This window comes from Formica exsecta, unplaced genomic scaffold, assembly GCF_003651465.1.
Source record: "Formica exsecta isolate Colony F162 unplaced genomic scaffold, ASM365146v1 scaffold25, whole genome shotgun sequence".
NCBI lineage: Eukaryota > Metazoa > Arthropoda > Insecta > Hymenoptera > Formicidae > Formica > Formica exsecta.
In genome coordinates, this window is record NW_021849774.1 from 198,355 (window position 1) to 216,449 (window position 18,095).

General features: G+C 34.1%; 1 protein-coding gene across 1 annotated transcript in view; it reads left to right on the top strand.

Annotated features, from left to right (window-relative positions):
• The first annotated feature begins 1,258 nt into the window (after positions 1-1,258).
• LOC115236488 (dynein heavy chain 10, axonemal) overlaps positions 1,259-18,095 on the top strand; it is a 27,745-nt gene continuing 10,908 nt past the window's right edge. Inside the window, exons 1-30 of the mRNA XM_029808976.1 lie at positions 1,259-1,365; positions 1,468-1,546; positions 1,617-1,764; positions 1,946-2,047; positions 2,498-2,758; positions 2,836-2,891; positions 3,236-3,469; positions 3,844-3,942; positions 4,211-4,497; positions 4,600-4,756; positions 5,003-5,266; positions 5,699-7,594; positions 7,952-8,139; positions 8,237-8,516; positions 8,661-8,905; positions 10,036-10,555; positions 10,712-11,142; positions 11,829-11,992; positions 12,548-12,895; positions 13,010-13,401; positions 13,670-13,807; positions 13,880-14,070; positions 14,257-14,420; positions 14,702-14,955; positions 15,339-15,866; positions 15,984-16,142; positions 16,227-16,487; positions 16,839-17,093; positions 17,289-17,556; positions 17,722-17,999. Of these exons, the coding sequence (XP_029664836.1) occupies positions 1,259-1,365; positions 1,468-1,546; positions 1,617-1,764; positions 1,946-2,047; positions 2,498-2,758; positions 2,836-2,891; positions 3,236-3,469; positions 3,844-3,942; positions 4,211-4,497; positions 4,600-4,756; positions 5,003-5,266; positions 5,699-7,594; positions 7,952-8,139; positions 8,237-8,516; positions 8,661-8,905; positions 10,036-10,555; positions 10,712-11,142; positions 11,829-11,992; positions 12,548-12,895; positions 13,010-13,401; positions 13,670-13,807; positions 13,880-14,070; positions 14,257-14,420; positions 14,702-14,955; positions 15,339-15,866; positions 15,984-16,142; positions 16,227-16,487; positions 16,839-17,093; positions 17,289-17,556; positions 17,722-17,999 (8,754 nt within the window). The remainder of the gene's footprint in view (positions 1,366-1,467; positions 1,547-1,616; positions 1,765-1,945; positions 2,048-2,497; positions 2,759-2,835; positions 2,892-3,235; positions 3,470-3,843; positions 3,943-4,210; positions 4,498-4,599; positions 4,757-5,002; positions 5,267-5,698; positions 7,595-7,951; positions 8,140-8,236; positions 8,517-8,660; positions 8,906-10,035; positions 10,556-10,711; positions 11,143-11,828; positions 11,993-12,547; positions 12,896-13,009; positions 13,402-13,669; positions 13,808-13,879; positions 14,071-14,256; positions 14,421-14,701; positions 14,956-15,338; positions 15,867-15,983; positions 16,143-16,226; positions 16,488-16,838; positions 17,094-17,288; positions 17,557-17,721; positions 18,000-18,095) is intronic.

Here is an 18,095-nt window from a genome sequence, read left to right on the forward strand (position 1 = left end):
GCAATTAACGAACAGAGCCCCGAAAAATGAAACTTTGAGCCCCGAACAGCATGAGAACTCGAAAGACACTTAAAAGATATTTGAAAAGAATGTGAAAGATTAGAAATAATTATCTTTCTTGGCGGATCGGTTTTATCATTGTTAATTAATTATAATATAATTAGAGTTCTTTATCTTTTATAAAATTACAATTAGAAGAAATAATTAAAGATTAAAATTAATTGAATATGAGAGAAAATGAACTCAGCTGTTTATGTCTGTATTATTTAAAGAATGACATAACGACATATTTTTTAATATTGATAATCGGTATATAAAGTAGGAATAAGCTTGATTTAATATCACATTTAAATAACGGGTCAAAAATAAATAAATGATTAAAGTAAATAATTAGTAAATATGCACACATTTAAAGTCATATTAATTTATATAGTGCGTATTAACCACAAGATTAGATTTATTTGATGGTAATATGATAAAAGAATAATGGTATAATGACCCCTATAGCGTGTAACTATTTTTTTCACGCTCAAATATATATTTTTTAATGGTAACATATAGTTAAGATATTACAGAAGTTGTAAAATGGATTTTATTACTGACTTAATCGCGATACAATAGGCTTCGATAAATGTTAATAATGTTTTATACTTGCTCATGTATGGAGGAGAGGGATTATATGTATATGTGTAACAATGTGTGCATTTGATATGTATGCAAGAGACGTACGTAGCGTTATGAATATTTTTTGTATATCTCATTTAATCCAGAAAATGCGACATTGTATTATTTTTAAATATATCTTTAAATTTCATTGTGTAATCAATAAACGCTCGCTTACCCTATATATCCTACTTTTACACCGAGAAAGCGTTTCACCATGACAACGGCGTCAAACTTATTCACTATCCGATATTTCTCGAAAACGCGATTCAATCAAGTCTGAGTGTATGTGTATCACATTCTGTAATATAATTATTTACAGTGACGATTTCTCTATCTTTAATCGGTTGCATAAATAAAATAGTATTAATCTTCTTATAAAAGATAAACTTTAAGGAAATAAAATGAAATATTACGCATATAGGATACAGAGGAAATAAATTGTGTGAAGTACGATCTTGTATATATTATTTTGAAGTGAAACATAAAAGGTTATTCTCTCTACATTATAAACTTTATTAAAAAAAAAATGAATTAATTGCTTGAGGGAAAATAATATTAGCAAAGTATAGAAATTTTAGAATTCATTGATAATATGGAGAATGATGATTATAAAAAAGATGAAAGAAAAGAAGATGAAGAAAAAAGTTCAACCGACAAAGATGACCAGGATAAACCGTTCATCGCGCACATGGATTATCGGTAGATGCTAATTAATAGTGACATATTGACATCTCTTTCTTCATCAACATCATTTGAAACTATCTTTTTAATTTATTAAATGACGTTATTTGATTTAATTAGAATAAGATGGATTCGCGATAGGGTATTGAAGTTTCTTGGGCTGACAGATCGGGAACATCTTTTTGACGATTTTATTAATGTAATTAATCTTTTTTAATAAATAATTTAAAGATTAGTCAAGATTATATATAATTATTTTTGATTATTAGGCGAATAATCGGTACTTCGAGGACAAGCTACTTAACTTTCTTATATTAGATTTGTACGGAGTGACGGATCTGGAGAAAAAACTGATCTTCTTCTACAAAACTTACGTTAGTGAAGTAGTTCAGGAGGAAGTCCCAGTGTGGGAGGAAAGTAAGCTCTAAACGCGCTTTTATATGGAGGCTAGAATTTTAAAGGGATGTGTCAAGTCTATCGGATCTATCTTTTTTACCATAAATTTTGTTATCAATCTCCTAAATCTGAAACACCTCTTAAAGTGTAACTATATTTAGCAGTTAATAAGAAATGTTATGATAGCATATAATGTAATTTCGATATACGACAATTGTAACTTTAGGTCAGCGTGCAAAAATAACAGCATTGACAGCATTTACCTTGAAGAGCAGAACGCACAGATTAACAAAAAGTGCTCCTGGTAAAATCTCGCGATCTTTAACATTGCGTAGCATCTCTTAAAAATTGTATTGTGCGTATAATGTTTCTCATAGCTGCACAATTTTTAATATTGTATTCATAAGTTAGTACATACATTTAATCATGCAAAATATGTAGCAGTAGAGTAATCGACAAAGAGTTCTGTTCTGTTATACTCGATAATGATTGAGTTCTGCACTTGAAAATCACATATTATTTTTACATTTATATATAAACGATATCTTGTTGCAACATGCATAAAGCAAGCATGTAATATTTTATTTTTTTTTTTACTTCTTATATTAATTTCTATCTCTCTTCATTTTTCCTTCCTTTGTAGAGATTTTAAGGTAAAAACAATATTAGAATTGATATACTGTTTGATGTTTTTGATGAATGTTTTAATCGGAGAAAAAAGCATTTGTTTGACAATATTTTTTAACAACATTAGGAAAAGTAGAGAAATATGATGATGATAAGAAGAAAAAAGATAAGAAATTTACCAAAAGAGTTAAAAAAGGCAAAGCCATGACTGGTAAAGTGAGTTCGGTTGCTAGTCGTATAGCAATGAGCACCAGTACCTTACATACTCCTAGTATACCAGAATCTACCGAGGAAGAAGAAGAAGAAGATGAAGACGAAGTTGAACAGAATGGTAGCGGTGATCTTTCTACTTATTCTAGAAAGAAAGAAGATTTGAAAAGTGTTTTTGGTAAACTATGTTGTGTCTATAAATATAGATTTGCTTTAAAATGATAGTAAAATAATAATAATAATTTATATTTTCAGATAGTTCCGCTTTTGCACCACCGCCCGGAGAAGAAGATAAATATATTCTAACTAAGGTTGACTTTATTAAATAAAGTCTTATTAATTCTCTAATCGAAAAACATTTAATTAATTCTATTATTTCATAATGAATTTTTTAGCATAATTTTATATCTTAGTCAATTCATTTAATTCCACAAATGAAAAAATAAATAAGATTTTCATCAAGAAAGAGAAAATCGTTCAATGATGATTAATTTTAGCTTGAATTAATTTCATCAATATCAATTAATCTTAGTTTTCTTGTCTTTTCCTAGTTCTAAAAAGAGATGAACAATCAATCAAACCACGGTTAAAAAAAGCAAATTGATGTTGAGTGAAATCGATTATAAGAAAAAGATGTTATTTGTGGCAATTGCAGAAATTGGTGGAGAAAGTTTGTCAGATACCGGCACTTCACATGATATGCGGTCAGATAGACGGCAATAGAACTGACCTGCAGGACATCACGTTCTTCTACTTCATGCGCTCCAGTGATGAGGGTATACCTTCTTTCGATACTTACGAAGAGTGCCTTAATGAGATCACGAATTATGTGATGGTCGGCTCACTCGATAGCAGATTCCTGGCTTCCTTGAATAAAATATTGGTTAATGTAAGTATTGTTTAATCTAATCGCAATTGATTTCAGTAATGGTCTTTTTACCGGTCGATTGTATGCCATTGATTCTTTCATCCCTTACAATCCATATTCCGATACGTATTGTATCACATAAATCAAATTGTAGTGTTGCATATTTAAATATCTGTCTCTTTTCTAAAGATAAATTTTAGATTTTCTCGATATATTATTTGCGAAACCTTGAAAATTATTTTTGCTTTAATAAAAACATAACAATTTTTGGGTCTTAAATTCCAAACTAAATTTTTTATTTATTATGTTATATGTGTGTCTTATGTTAATGTATGTATTAAAGGATATAAAGCTGATATATGCAATTCAATAATATGTGACAAATGAAACATTAGGTATTTAAGCCATTGGTGGAGAATCAATTCAGAGGACCGGATTCTTGCGAGCCATTGCAGGCTGATGATGGAAAAAGAAAAAAGGTGGACGTCGAAGCGGTGAGTATTAAAAAATCGCGCTATCAAATATCAAAACTTGAGTATGTAAAATATTATCTATTTAAAAAATTATATTATATAGAATCTATATATATATATAAAGTAACTTATAATACACACAGACACACACTATATTTACACTATACAATTTTAAATTTCGTTTATACAAATACAGTTGTCTATTTCTAGCATATCTCATTAAAATTCAAATCAATAATCATAAACTATTTATAGCGAATTAATTTCAATATTTTAATTTTTTCTGAAGATGCCGATGCTGAAACGACCATCCGCCTTTATGGCACCATCCGTATTAATATCCAAACGAGTCTTGCCTGCAAGAAGAAAGGGGAACGATGAAGAAACAATCTCACAGGATGAAAGAGATAGAATGCTAAGACCAAGTTTGAGAAACAAAAGATCCGATTTATCTATATCGGTATCACGGCCCAGCAGATCGGTCAGTTTGAGCGAAATGAGAAAACAGCCAATGATCGAGAAAATCAAGGAAGATATTTTACATTATCTCGACGATATGATAGAGAGCGCGGAATGGTTAGTATTATTTTAATTCAAAAATTGCATCTATTATATATTTTCAAGAGCAAATTTCCTCTTCTTTTACTAACTTTTGTACTTTGTATTTTGACGACGCAGGACGTTGGAGCATATCGAAGGCGATATCTTGCTGACGATGCCAAAAATTCCAGAGCTCAACGATCCTGCGATAACAGACGATATGTTGCTGAAAAATAAGGATATTGTCGAACAAATGGAAGAAGTAATTATGTCGTGGGAAAAACATATACAGAAGGTGAGTATTTTATTATTTTTCTCGTACTTTTCGTGTAATCTCTCTACAATTTTGAATTACTTTCAATATACGATGCCCTGAAATGTTGACCAAATAATTAAATATATTTAAAAATAACTACACAGGTTAAAAAAACATTTATTATTGTCAATATATTTAAAAATAACTAATTATTTACCTGTGAATGATTCTAAATCAATTTTCAAACATTGTGGTATTAATGTATTTTGTTTTATTATCACGTAGGTAATGAAATCATATATAAACAAAGCGATTCCGGAGAAAGGACCAATAGCAGTGTATCAATACTGGCAAGATTGTGAGACCGGATTTACGATGTTGGTTGAACAGTTGAAAATGCCCGTCGTTAAAAGAATCCTCGCTCTTCTCGAACAAATACGCTCGCCGATTGCCTCGAGTTTTCAATATTTTCAAACGGAACTATGGAAGCATTACATCGAAGCTAGGGACAACAATAAGTTTATTCAAACTCTCATGAGATATTTCAAGGTAATATCACGAGCAAACTCTAATTTATAATAATAAAATGTTATTAAAATTCTCGGACAAATTTTGTCGACAAGACAAAAGACTTGACAAGATATACTTTTAGATCAAATTTGGAATTTTTTGAAAAACATTCAGACATTTCTAGTTTTCAAATTAAAAATATAAAGAAAAAGTTTTTTTGCTAATTGAGTTTTAGAAATAAAGATTATCAATTAATTTTTACTTTATGTTTAATTTTAAAAATAATAGAATTTTAAAATTTCAAGTTTAACAATATCAGAAAATTCAAATGACAAATATTGAATGTTTATTAAAAAAGTAAATTAAAATTTTATTCCAAAAATGGATCAAAAAGAGAATATACTCTTAAAGAATTTAGGCAAATATTTTAATAATATTTATTGACTGTATATATTTTTATTAAAATCGCAGTTGATTGCCGAGTCGGATTCGTTCGAATCTATAGCAGAGTGCATACCTTCGTTGATGGAAGGGTTGCGAATGCTCTGGATATTATCTAGTTATTACTGCCGCGAGGAGAAAATGATGCTGCTAATGGACCGGATATCATGGCAACTCTGCGAAAATGTCAGGCGTAATCTGGCTATCATTTTATTATTCAAGAAGCCTCTGGAAGAAATTCTACAAAAGTCGAGCGCAGGCAGCGCAATGCTGAGACAGTGGAAACGATCGTATTTGAAGACTCGACTGGATATCGAGATATCGGGAAAGGGAATTCGTTGGGAATTCGATCAGAAACGTCTCTTCCAAGACACGGAGTACATCGCCGAGGTGTGCAGCGACCTGTACAAAATTGCTGACGTACTGCAAGATTTTTACAACATCTTTGGACCCGATCTCAAATCTATCATAAACGATCCGGCGCAGATCGATGCTGTAGTGAAGCGAGTGGACGCCTTGGTGATGCCGATCGAGGAAGCTGACTTCGACATCTTCAACGTGTTCAACAAGGAGAACTGGGAGGCCATGACCGCGTGGTTCTACGAACAAGTGACATATCTGGAAGATCAAGCCAAGTTCTACATCGACGAATGCTTCACGGTATTGATCAGCTCTGAGACCGCGCTAGAGATGTTGCTCAAGTTTAAGAATATAAAGACCCGTGCCGCCATTCAAAGTTTGCTGCTACGCAAATTTGACGTGATTATGCAGCAGTTTAGCAAAGAGATTAACATCGTGGAAAACATATATCACCGCGGCAAACGGCATCCGCCATTGCTGACGTATCATCCGCCGATGGCGGGAGCAATCTTCTGGGTGAGACAGCTATTTCACAAATTGCGTAGGTCGGTGCTGATCTTTCAGGAAGTACGCGTACTGAAGCACAACGAGCTGAAGCTTCTCGCGTTCAGCCAGTACTTTGATCTCGCGAAGCAATTGAAAGAGTTCGAGGAAGCGAAGTTTAATACGTGGCTTGAGAAGGCCTTACTGACAGTAACTACTATCATGAAAAAGAGCATATTGAGGATGGTGCGCATCGAACGGGATCCTCCGGCTACTCTGACTTTCCCGGATGACCAATCAGCCACGAAGGATCTTCAACCAGTCCATGTAATGTCAAAGACAAAGAATAAAAACGTGGGTTCTAATTTGTCGACTCCACATGAATCTCTAGTGAGACATGACGGCCTTATAATATCGAAGCCTAGCGCAGAAATCGAAAGTATCACGAGCTCTAGAATTATCTCTATGATTCAGCCGCGTCCGGAAGGGAAGATCGACGCCAGAGTATCGTCGTTGAAAGAAGCAGGCAAAAGCTCCACTGTGTCCTCCGACAGACACAACACCCGTGCGAAGATTACCTGGAAGGAGTTCATGAGCGGTGCCATTCTGCTGGAGTGCCAGCTACGGTTTCAAGTCAACTTCGACTGGGAAGTCTTCGAAGTGATCAGAGAGGCGGAATTGATGGAACAGCTGGGCTTCGAGTTGCCCGCGACCGTCAGAGACGTTGGCATTCAGAAGAATCGGTTGAGAACAGACCTCGACGCCATTGGGAAGATGATCAATCAATACAATGATATCTTGGAAACATTGGACAAAGCGGACGTGCAGTTACTGAAGCAAACTCTGCAGGATGTCGAGAAGCACATTCAGCCTGGCGTGACGCGATTTAATTGGAACTCTTTGACCATCTCGGATTACGCGGCGGACTGTAATAGAATATTGAAGAACTTGAATTCCACCATCAACCAAGTCGAACAGATAAAGAAAGAGCTTGACAATCGAATCAATTCTGAGCTGGAATCATATCATCTGTTCTCTACGAAGAAAGAAGTCGCTGAATCAGAGATTCTCTTGCCGTGCAAAGTATAGTTTACTATAAAAAAATTTTATTTTTCTTAAACGATTTTTTTCTTGTATATTATATTCTAATATAAATCAATAGAATTATATTCTTTCTTGAAAATGAAAATTAAATATTTTTTGGATTAAATTTTTGTCAAATGTTTAATATAAATATATCGATTTGTACAATAATAATAAGAAAATAAAATTTTTAATATTTATGAATATCAAGGTATCGTCGATGTTATAGGTTATCAAGAATAAATAATGTGACTTATAATATCAGAAATAATTGTAATTTATAAGTAATAGATATTTTTTCTGTTTACAAATATTATATTTGTTGGTTACAACATCAAATTTCTTTTCTCTTTGTAGACCTACTTTATGGAAATAAAAAATCGAAGATCCGAACTGGTATCGTCGATGTTAAAGGCTTACCAGTCAATCAATCCGATGCTTGTAAAACTGGAAAGTTTGGTGCTAGGTACTTCCACCGGAAAAAGCCCAGCCATGCAGCTCTTGTATGAAAAATATGAGAAAAAAATCTTTGCTGCCTTTATAATGTACGTTATCTCTCTTATTAATGTGTGTATGTAAGCAATAAATTCATTATGATAATAAGTACACCATTATTTTATTGAGACATCTTCTATCTTTTAGGTGCATGGTAAGAAATATGGAGGTTCTGAACAAAATATTAAACAACACTAAGCCAATCTTCCAAGTAGAGGCGATATTAATAGCATCCGAAGTAGTATTACGCCCGTCACCCGGAGAGATCTACAACATCATTTGTCAAGACGTGCGAGATCTACTGGAAAGATTAAAAGGATTCCCGAGATGGATGAATGGAACTTGTTTGGAGTGTAAACCACAAAGAAAAGAACTTTCGGAGAATTTTGTTCTTTTTAGTTTCTTCGAAGATGTAATGAGTGTCCGAGTTGAGTAAAGTTTATGAGCTTGAATGCTATAAATATGCTTTATATTAATATAGGAGAGTAAACGTTTAAATAAATAATTACATATAAGTATAATATAGTGTTTATTTTTGTTTTAATTTAAAACGTATTCTAAATATTCACAGATAATTAATGAACTCATAAAAGTAGTTCAGGACACGGTGTACAGAATCTCGGTGGAATGCTGGCGATATTTGTATAGATGGAAGAAATACAGTAATTTATGGTCGTTTGATAAGAATCTCGCTTGTGAGAAATTCGCGGCGACGAAACCCACGCTTATACAATACGACGAAAAATTCACGTTTTACGAAGGCATTCTGGAGGAAGTCGAAGATATGTCGTTCTATTTCGACATAAGCAGTGTACGGTAAAGCGGTATTAACGATTTATATCGCTATTCTATAAAAATGTGAAATTTTATCACAAATTTTAAATAATCGCGGACTAGTAAGAGCCAGACGCGGTAGTCAGTTTCATAGAAAAATAAGTTTTTCTATGAAACTGATTATGTGCACAGGGCACGAAATTTACTTGGTCCTATATCTCGGCTTCGTCTCTTCAGGGGGGTAAAGAGGGGTTATTATAAATCTCGAATTGAAATTAATTTTAAAATCTTGGTATAGGACCAAGTAAATTTCGGGCCCTGTGCACATAATCAGTTTCATAAAAAGATAAATTTTTCTATGAAACTGACGCACTACCATCCGCGTCTGGCTCTTACTAGCCCGCGAATATTTGAAATTTGTGATGTCACTCGAGAGCCTTAATTTCTTAAAATTCTTAAACATAAAAGTTTTTGGGTATCAAAAGAGCTATCTGACTGATCAAATAGATTTTGGACTCGGAGTCTAGTTTGGGCCTACTAAAGCCCAAGTCAATTTTTTCAAGTAAGTAGACCCATATTTTTTATCATGGATTTAGATTCAGGACACGTTTTTACATCTGATATAGCGGATAAACATTTGGGTCCGAGGCCCTTTTTAAACCCAATGAGGTCCAAATCAAGTTTTTCAATAAAAATTCCTATTTTTCGTCACGTGTCGATGTCTAGAACGGTTTTCTGCTTAAAAGAAAGCAAAATTAGATTTTGGATCGCAAGATAGACCAGATCTTTGGCCCAATGAGGCCTCGAACCCAAATGTCGGCTAGTCAGATGTAAAAACGTGTCCTGAACCTAAATCCGTGATAAAAAATATGTGGGTCCCTACTTGAAAAAATCGACTTGGGCCTTACTGGGCCCAAAATCTAGTTGACCAGTTAGATAGTTCTTTCGATACACAAAAACTTTTACATTTAACATTTTCCTCCTTTTATATATTTATTATTAAAAATTTTTTGAAAAATTTATTTTGTGATAAACAATGGATTATTTTGATTTATACTTCTTTTTTTCAAAATGTGTAATTAAATTTGTACTTGAATGTAGTTTCTTAAATTATTATGTATTTTTTCTTTCGTAGATTTCTGTTTTAATTTAGACTTTTTTTCTTTTCAAAGGCTCAATTTGATACCGCTCTTATCAAGCATCGAAGGTCAAGCAAAGGAGTGGAAACAAGTTTTAGGGAATTATCTTCTGTCCGACACTGTGCAGGCTATGAATCAGTTGAAAACTCAGATCGTGATCTTTCGCGGCGAGATCGAGCTGGTGGTCACCGGATTAGATCGTTTCATGTCGATCATGCAGGCGATCACCGACGTAAGAAATATGGCGATACAAGCTGAAGTGCAATATCTGTCTTATCAGGAATGTTTTCAAACAATGCGCACTCATGCGATTGAGTTCTCTCCGTCGGACGAAGCGATGGCGTATGAGTTACAACGCAATTGGGAATCCTTATATCTCGGAGCGTTCTATAGGGCTTCGACCCTGGAAAGTACCATCGAAAAATTTGCCGAATTAATCCAAGATGAAATCCGGCAGTTCTTAGATGAAACTGTGAAATTCGCCAAAGATTTTGAGACGCATGGTCCCGGAAGCACCGGGGATGACCTGGAGCTTGGACTGAAGAAAATGGATGTACGTTTAAAAAAAAAATACAATTTACTCTTTTGAAAAGTATTGTCATTAGAAATTCTCGTCTTTTCTAAATTTTTTAAATGATTAAATAACATCCTTTTAATGAGAACAAAGTCACAATTGCCAGTCATTTACTTTCTTTTCGTTTATTTATAGGAATATGGCAAACTGATCAACAAATACGAGGAAAGACGCTTGAACCTAATAAAGTATGAAACTCTGTTCGATCTGTCGCCTACCGATTACTCAGCTTTCCTGAAAATCAAGGCAGATTACGAGAGCATGGAGAAGCTGTATGATCTCTACAAACAACAGAGACACGAGCGAGAGGTCTGGGCGAAGACTCTCTGGGTGAACTTGAATCCCCAGCAGCTTATCGAGGGTATGGAACACTTCATGAGGGAACTCCGACGACTGCCGAAATCCATCAGGGATATGAACGTCGGTCGCGCCCTGGACGCCAATATGAAAAACTTCAAAAACTCAGTGCCGCTCTTCATCGAGCTAAAGAACGAGGCAATGCGCGAGAGACACTGGCAAGAGCTGATGGGAAGAACCGGACAATATTTTGATATGGATCCGTACAGGTGTGCGAATGATGAATAATTAAGCGAGTACTTTAATTATAGTGTGGATTTAAACGGACAGCTTGATAGAGTGTGATCTTAATTACAAAATATTAGTTACGAATATGAATGATTATTGTATTACTTACATATGCAAATATGTAGCGATTAATAATTGAGAGTGCATTTTTGTATTTTTTATTATATTTAAATATTTATTTAATATATGTATGTATTATGTATTTATTACAATGTGATGTGTGCAATTTATTGTAATATTTATGAATTTTGTATGTATATATCCGTATGTATTCTATATCTACGTTTTTTAAAATATTTATGTATATAATTAATGCTATTTTTTAAAGATGTATGTTCTTTTAAAATAGGTATTGCGAGGAAACTGCCTAATTTTTCTGATAAATGTGAACTGATATATTGCATATATTATTTCATAACTTCTTGGATGATACGTGTTTGCTTTTTTATAGATCCTCGTGACATAATCGATTATTAATGACCAGTGTAAACTTATTCGCGGGTGCATAAGTTTGATAATTAATTTTTAAAAGTATAATTAATAATATATAGACATTTTTTAATACAAAAATGACGCAACGAAAATGTTTGACGATAGATGGGTAAGGTTTTTAAGTCACGTTAATTAAATATATAAAAATACAAATACAATTATCGGATTATTCCAGATTTACCTTAGAAAATATGTTCGCTATGGAGCTAGGAAAGTACCAAGACATCGCCCAAGATATTGTGATGCATGCCGTGAAGGAGCTTGCGATAGAAAGAGGCGTAAAAGAATTAGCGGAAGTATGGAAGTCTATGGAATTCAACGTCGTGAAACATTATAAAGGTATTTCAGTTATTTAGAAAAGAAACTTTTTATGTTCACAATTATTATATATTATTTTATATATTAGGTGTACAACTTTGTTTCCGCCGTTTTTTCCGAGATTCGAGGCTTTATTGTAAAAAACTGGTTATACATTTATGATTCAAAGTATTGTCCAGTCACGAGACGTTCTTTCACTAATAGCGGCCTCACCATAAGTATTTGAGAGCATTCGATGAGTCTCAGCCGCAGATTTCTTCATATTGAAGCAGAAAATTAAAACCTCCCGCAAATGACGAGAATTTGGCTCGTAAACTGACATTTTCAATCGAGAATAACTTTATGATCCAGACACAAATCGACTAATGTTTCTATGGAGTTATGTTGACAGATGCCCAAGTTTATTGCATGACGTCTATGATCTATTTATTTCGACCACTACTTACCGCTAAAGCCATCTATAGGAAAACGGCGGAAGCAAAGTTGTACACCTAATAATTACAAATAAATTATATATTATTATAACTACAAATATAAAGCGCACCAAGTCGTACGATCGTTGATTACATTTATCAGGTACGGAAGATCGTGGCTTTATTCTTGGATCTCTCGACGAATTGAATCTGGTACTCGAGGACAACATGCTGACCGTGCACAGCATGGTGGCTTCGCAATTTATTGGACCGTTTCTCAACGTCGTTCAGAAATGGGAACGCACGATGCATACGATCTCCGAAGTTCTGGAGGTGTGGGTGGAACTGCAGCGAAAGTGGTTATATCTTGAGGGCATCTTTGTGGGCGGCGACATCCGGCTTCAACTACCGGATGAAACAAAAAGATTTGATGACATTGATCAAGCCTTCAAGAAAATCATGAATGATACCTCGAAGAGACGCAATGTCTTGGAATGCTGCACGATTTATGGTATTTATGAAATTTATGCACGTTCACGCAAATTAATTATATAAAATTAACATAAATTTTAAAAAATTAGATAGATTATGTACTAAACTGATATGTATCTATAACTGTGTTTAGGCCGAAAAGATGAATTCGAAGCCATGATAGCGGCCCTCGAGAAATGCCAAAAGTCCCTCACGGAATACCTGCGCAATAAACGCGTTATATTCCCGAGATTCAACTTTATTAGCGACGATGAACTGCTGAGCATTCTCGGTAGCAGTAACCCTACTATCATCCAGGAGCACGTTGGAAAGATGTTCGATAATCTCGATAAGTTCAAACTGGTGCCTGACAACACAGACAGATTGATAGTGACGGCTCTTGTATCTTGCGAGAGGGAAATTATGGAATTTAGGAATCCCGTAGCTACGGAGCATACCATTGAAATCTGGATGGGTCTTGTTCTCGAGGAAATGAAGAGATCAAATCGATATTTGACAAAGAAAGCGGTCTACAATTACGGCAAGGTTTATGTTAAATTATTGCACATTATTTTTATTTATTAGCACAGGTTTTTTTCTTAGTAAAATATTATTTTGTTAAACATATTTATAATTATACAATCATATTCTTTGCTGTTAATCTTTAATGTATTATACGGAAAAAGTTATATTTATATAGAGAAAGTGTGATAACACTAATTGAAAACTCCTAAAACTTCTTGATAAATTATGTTATAATTCTTACAATTTTTTTTTAATGATAAAAACGATAACTATATAATCATAAACGCAGATACGAAAACCAAGAACGAAATGGATACTTGAGTTTCAAGGAATGATGGTTCTCACGGCCAATCAGATATGGTGGACCGCAGAGGTCGAAAATGTTTTCGATAAGATATCCCAAGGGAATAAACGTGCTATGAAGGAGGTAATATAAAAAATTTGTAAGTGAAATTTTTGTACGTTTGAACAAAAGAATATATTTCTTTTTTATATATAGTATTTACAACAACTCAACGATCAATTAAACGAAGTGGTGACACTGATGGGCAGTGATATACTTACGAGCAACGATAGAAAGAAGATTGACATGGTTTTAACTATCGACGTGCACATTCGTGACATTATCGAGATCTTTGTTAGGGACAGCATTATAAATCCCACGGAATTTGAATGGGAAAGCCAATTAAGGTAGTTATCGTTTTGTAGTAAAATAATTGTAGTCTCCGCTCATCATATGAATATATTAAATTTTAAATAAAGATTATTAAAGATTAATATAAATACATGTTACATTCTTTATTAATAAATATTTGATCGAAACATAATTTTTTACGCGATGGTTTTGTAATATAATTATTTTTGTTATACGTGCAGATTTTACTGGGTTCATGATCTGGATAATCTATGGATAAACCAATGCACAAGCACTTTCGAATACGGTTACGAGTACATGGGCCTAAATGGCAGATTGGTCATTACGCCTCTGACAGACAGGATATATCTCACGATTACGCAAGCTCTCTCGATGCACTTAGGCGGTGCTCCAGCGGGTACGTGAAGCGCACGCAATTGCGAATTTCTCGAGCATAAGCCAAATATAATAGCTTTTTATTTATTCTAAACATAACCAAATTTATCGAGATAGAAAAAAATAAATTTAGGATCATGGTTAACAAATACAAAAATAAAAAAAGGGCAAATAAAGCATAGGACAATTTTCAAAAATTTTAGCACAAGTTCAATACTTTTGAATTGCATTTTATGCATTTTTTAAATACATAGTTTCGTGCCAATAAGTATCTTGATTTTTAACTCTTAGGTCCTGCTGGAACCGGCAAGACTGAGACAGTCAAGGATTTAGCGAAAGCTCTGGGTCTCTTATGTGTTGTTACTAATTGCGGAGAAGGAATGGATTATATCGCGATCGGCAAGACTCTAGGTGGTCTGGCTCAGTGCGGGGCATGGGGTTGCTTCGACGAATTCAATCGTATTGATAGCTCCGTTCTCTCAGTTATTTCGACCCAGTTGCAAACTATACGCTCGGCGCTACAAGTTAAAGCTCAAAGATTTACGGTACACTCACATGGATATTGAAAGCGTGAAGTGCCGAGAATAATACAGACCTAAGTCGTAATTATAAAAAAGTCGTTTGTAAATTAGTAAAATAATTTTAAGAAAGAGAACCGTTCTAAGAAGCACTGTAGTTGCTCTAATATTATTCGAAAATAATCAAGTTATATAATTCGCGATTATTTCAAAAATTCCATTTTTACTTCCTACGCAAAAATTTTATTTAAATTCGTTAATTTTATCCTCAGCCTTTTAAATATATATTTACAACTTAATTATATTAATTTCTTAATTTTTTATTATATCAATATATATAAATATAAATATAAATTTCTGTTCTGCGTTTCTACTACGTTTCTATTATAAAATACAATGTTCTCCGAAAGTTTGAAGGCCAAGACATTGTGCTGGACTCGAAAGTGGGAATTTTCATCACCATGAATCCAGGATATGCTGGTCGTACGGAGCTGCCGGAGTCTGTCAAGGCTCTCTTCAGACCGGTCGTCTGCATAGTGCCGGACAACGAATTGATCTGCCAAATCAAGCTTTTCAGCGCCGGTTTTCTGACGGCGAAGCAGCTCGCCAAGAAAATGACGGTTCTCTATAAGCTCGCGAGCAAACAGCTGAGCAAACAAACGCATTACGATTTCGGCTTGAGAGCCCTCAAATCCGTCCTCAACATGGCCGGCCAGTTGAAAAGAACTTCCAGTGACTTGCCCGAGAACGTCGTGCTGATGAGAGCTCTCAGAGACATGAATTTACCTAAGTTCGTATACGATGACGTGCAGCTCTTTTTGGGTTTGATTAAGGATCTCTTTCCGGATTTGGATTGTCCCAGAGTGCATTACCCGAACTTTAACGAGGCGGTTGAGACAGTACTGCAAGAGCACGGATACATCGTCTTACCAGACCAGGTAAATGATATTTTCCATGTTTTTATGTTTGCATATATTTTACTATCACAATAGAGAAAATACAATTTTTTAGTGCAATTTTTTAAATTAATAAATTAAACTAATAATCGCAATTAGGTTGATAAAGTCATTCAATTATACGAAGTGATGATGACCAGACATTCGACGATGCTTATCGGCCCTACCGGCGGTGGTAAAACGGTAATAATCGAAACACTATGCAGGGCACAGACGCATCTCGGTAAACCTACGAAACTGTATATTCTGAATCCCAAGGTAAGTGACAATTAATTGTAATGATAATATATATAATCAATTTGTATTGTTTTTTAAATCATCATGTTTTACAAATTGATCAAGGCTTGCACCGTCATTGAATTGTATGGAATGTTGGAGTCTACGACGCGTGATTGGACGGACGGCCTCTTGAGCAGCATCTTTCGTGAAATCAACCGACCTTTAGATTCCGGCAAGGACGAACGCAAATACATATTTTTCGACGGCGACGTCGATGCATTATGGGTCGAAAACATGAACTCGGTTATGGATGACAACAAGTTGCTGACTCTGGCTAATCAAGAGAGGATCAAAATGCAGGATCATTGCAGTCTGCTCTTCGAGGTAACTTAACGCAGATATCGACTATGTTGTAAGATAATTTTAAGTTTGAAAAAATTTATCTGATAGCATGCACAATTATTATATGCATAATTATTTTTACGATTATTTTTATATGAAAATTTTTATATAAAAACAATAGTGTGATTTTTAATCGTAATTTAATATTAAGTTAATTTTGAAATAAATTATTGCGAGAATAAAAAATTATGTTTTCTATTTCTTTTCTAAGTAACTATAGATATAATTATTTATTTTTAATTATTTTTATTAAATACATATAATAAATCTAAAAATAGAATTATATGATCTAAGCATTTTTATTTGGATAATTATTTGCTTTCTATGCTCAAGGTAGGCGACTTGCAATACGCCTCACCTGCGACAGTGTCGAGAGCAGGTATGGTTTACGTTGATCCGAAGAACTTAGGCTATCAACCATACATGGACAAGTGGATAGAAGCCAAGAGCAAAACAGACCAAGATTTTTTTCGCGGAATGTGCGAGAAATACGTGCACGGCTCACTCAAACTCATTATCCAAGGAATGTTAGGTCTTCAAGCGGTCGAACCGCTTCGGATGATCATACCACAAACTGACCTCAATATGGTAACTAGACTCGCTAATCGACTATTGATTAATCCGTATTTGCGGGCAATCACAATGAGTGAATTTGTTCTGTTAGATTTGCAAAAAGCGAAGAAAAGATGAAACTTGTTTTAGAATTCACTGTTTATTATATATATCCATTTTTTTCATTCTATATGGATGGTATAAATGGTATTTTTGCTTCGGTTTTTCAAGGTAATTCAACTCTGCTACATGTTTGATGGCTTGTTGTCGCTAAAAGACGAATCGGCGAATAAAAAATCTACGGAAATCAGTCAAGAGGAAGAAGACAGTTCGCTGATGGCAAAAGAGGAACTCCTGGAAGCGATGTATATTCAAGCGTGCTATTGGTCATTCGGCGCGTCTATTGTAGATAACGAGCGCCTCAAATTTGATGAATACATGAAGAAGATTTCTGGACTTATACAAGTCCAAGATACATCTGCCAAGCTGGCAACCATTAGTAAGTTTAATCAAAATTACGAAACAAAGATAACAAATATGATAAAAAATATAATAAATTAATTATTACATTTCAATCTTTGTTTTTGGTACATGCATCTTTTTTGTATTATCTTTGAATTTACAAAATAAATGCGCATGTTTGTGCATATGTGTGTTACGCCAGGATATATACCCGTATCATTCCCAACTATGTACGATTATATATTGGATATCAAGAGAAAAGTTTGGATGGCGTGGAAATGGTTGGTACCAACATATCTTCATGATAGACAAAAAATCTTTTCGGATATCCTAGTGCAAACGATCGACACTCTGCGTATCACATGGTTCGTGAATCTCATGAGCAATCTACAGAGACCGGTATTATTGGTTGGGGAAATTGGTACCTCGAAGACGGCTATTATTCATGAGTTTTTGAGAAACTTGTCCCCCGAGAAATATGTGAGTGAGGAAACAATATCGAAAAAATCAATTCAAGAATTATATTTATATCACTCATTTTATTCAAATAATATAATATAATAATATTTTTCAATA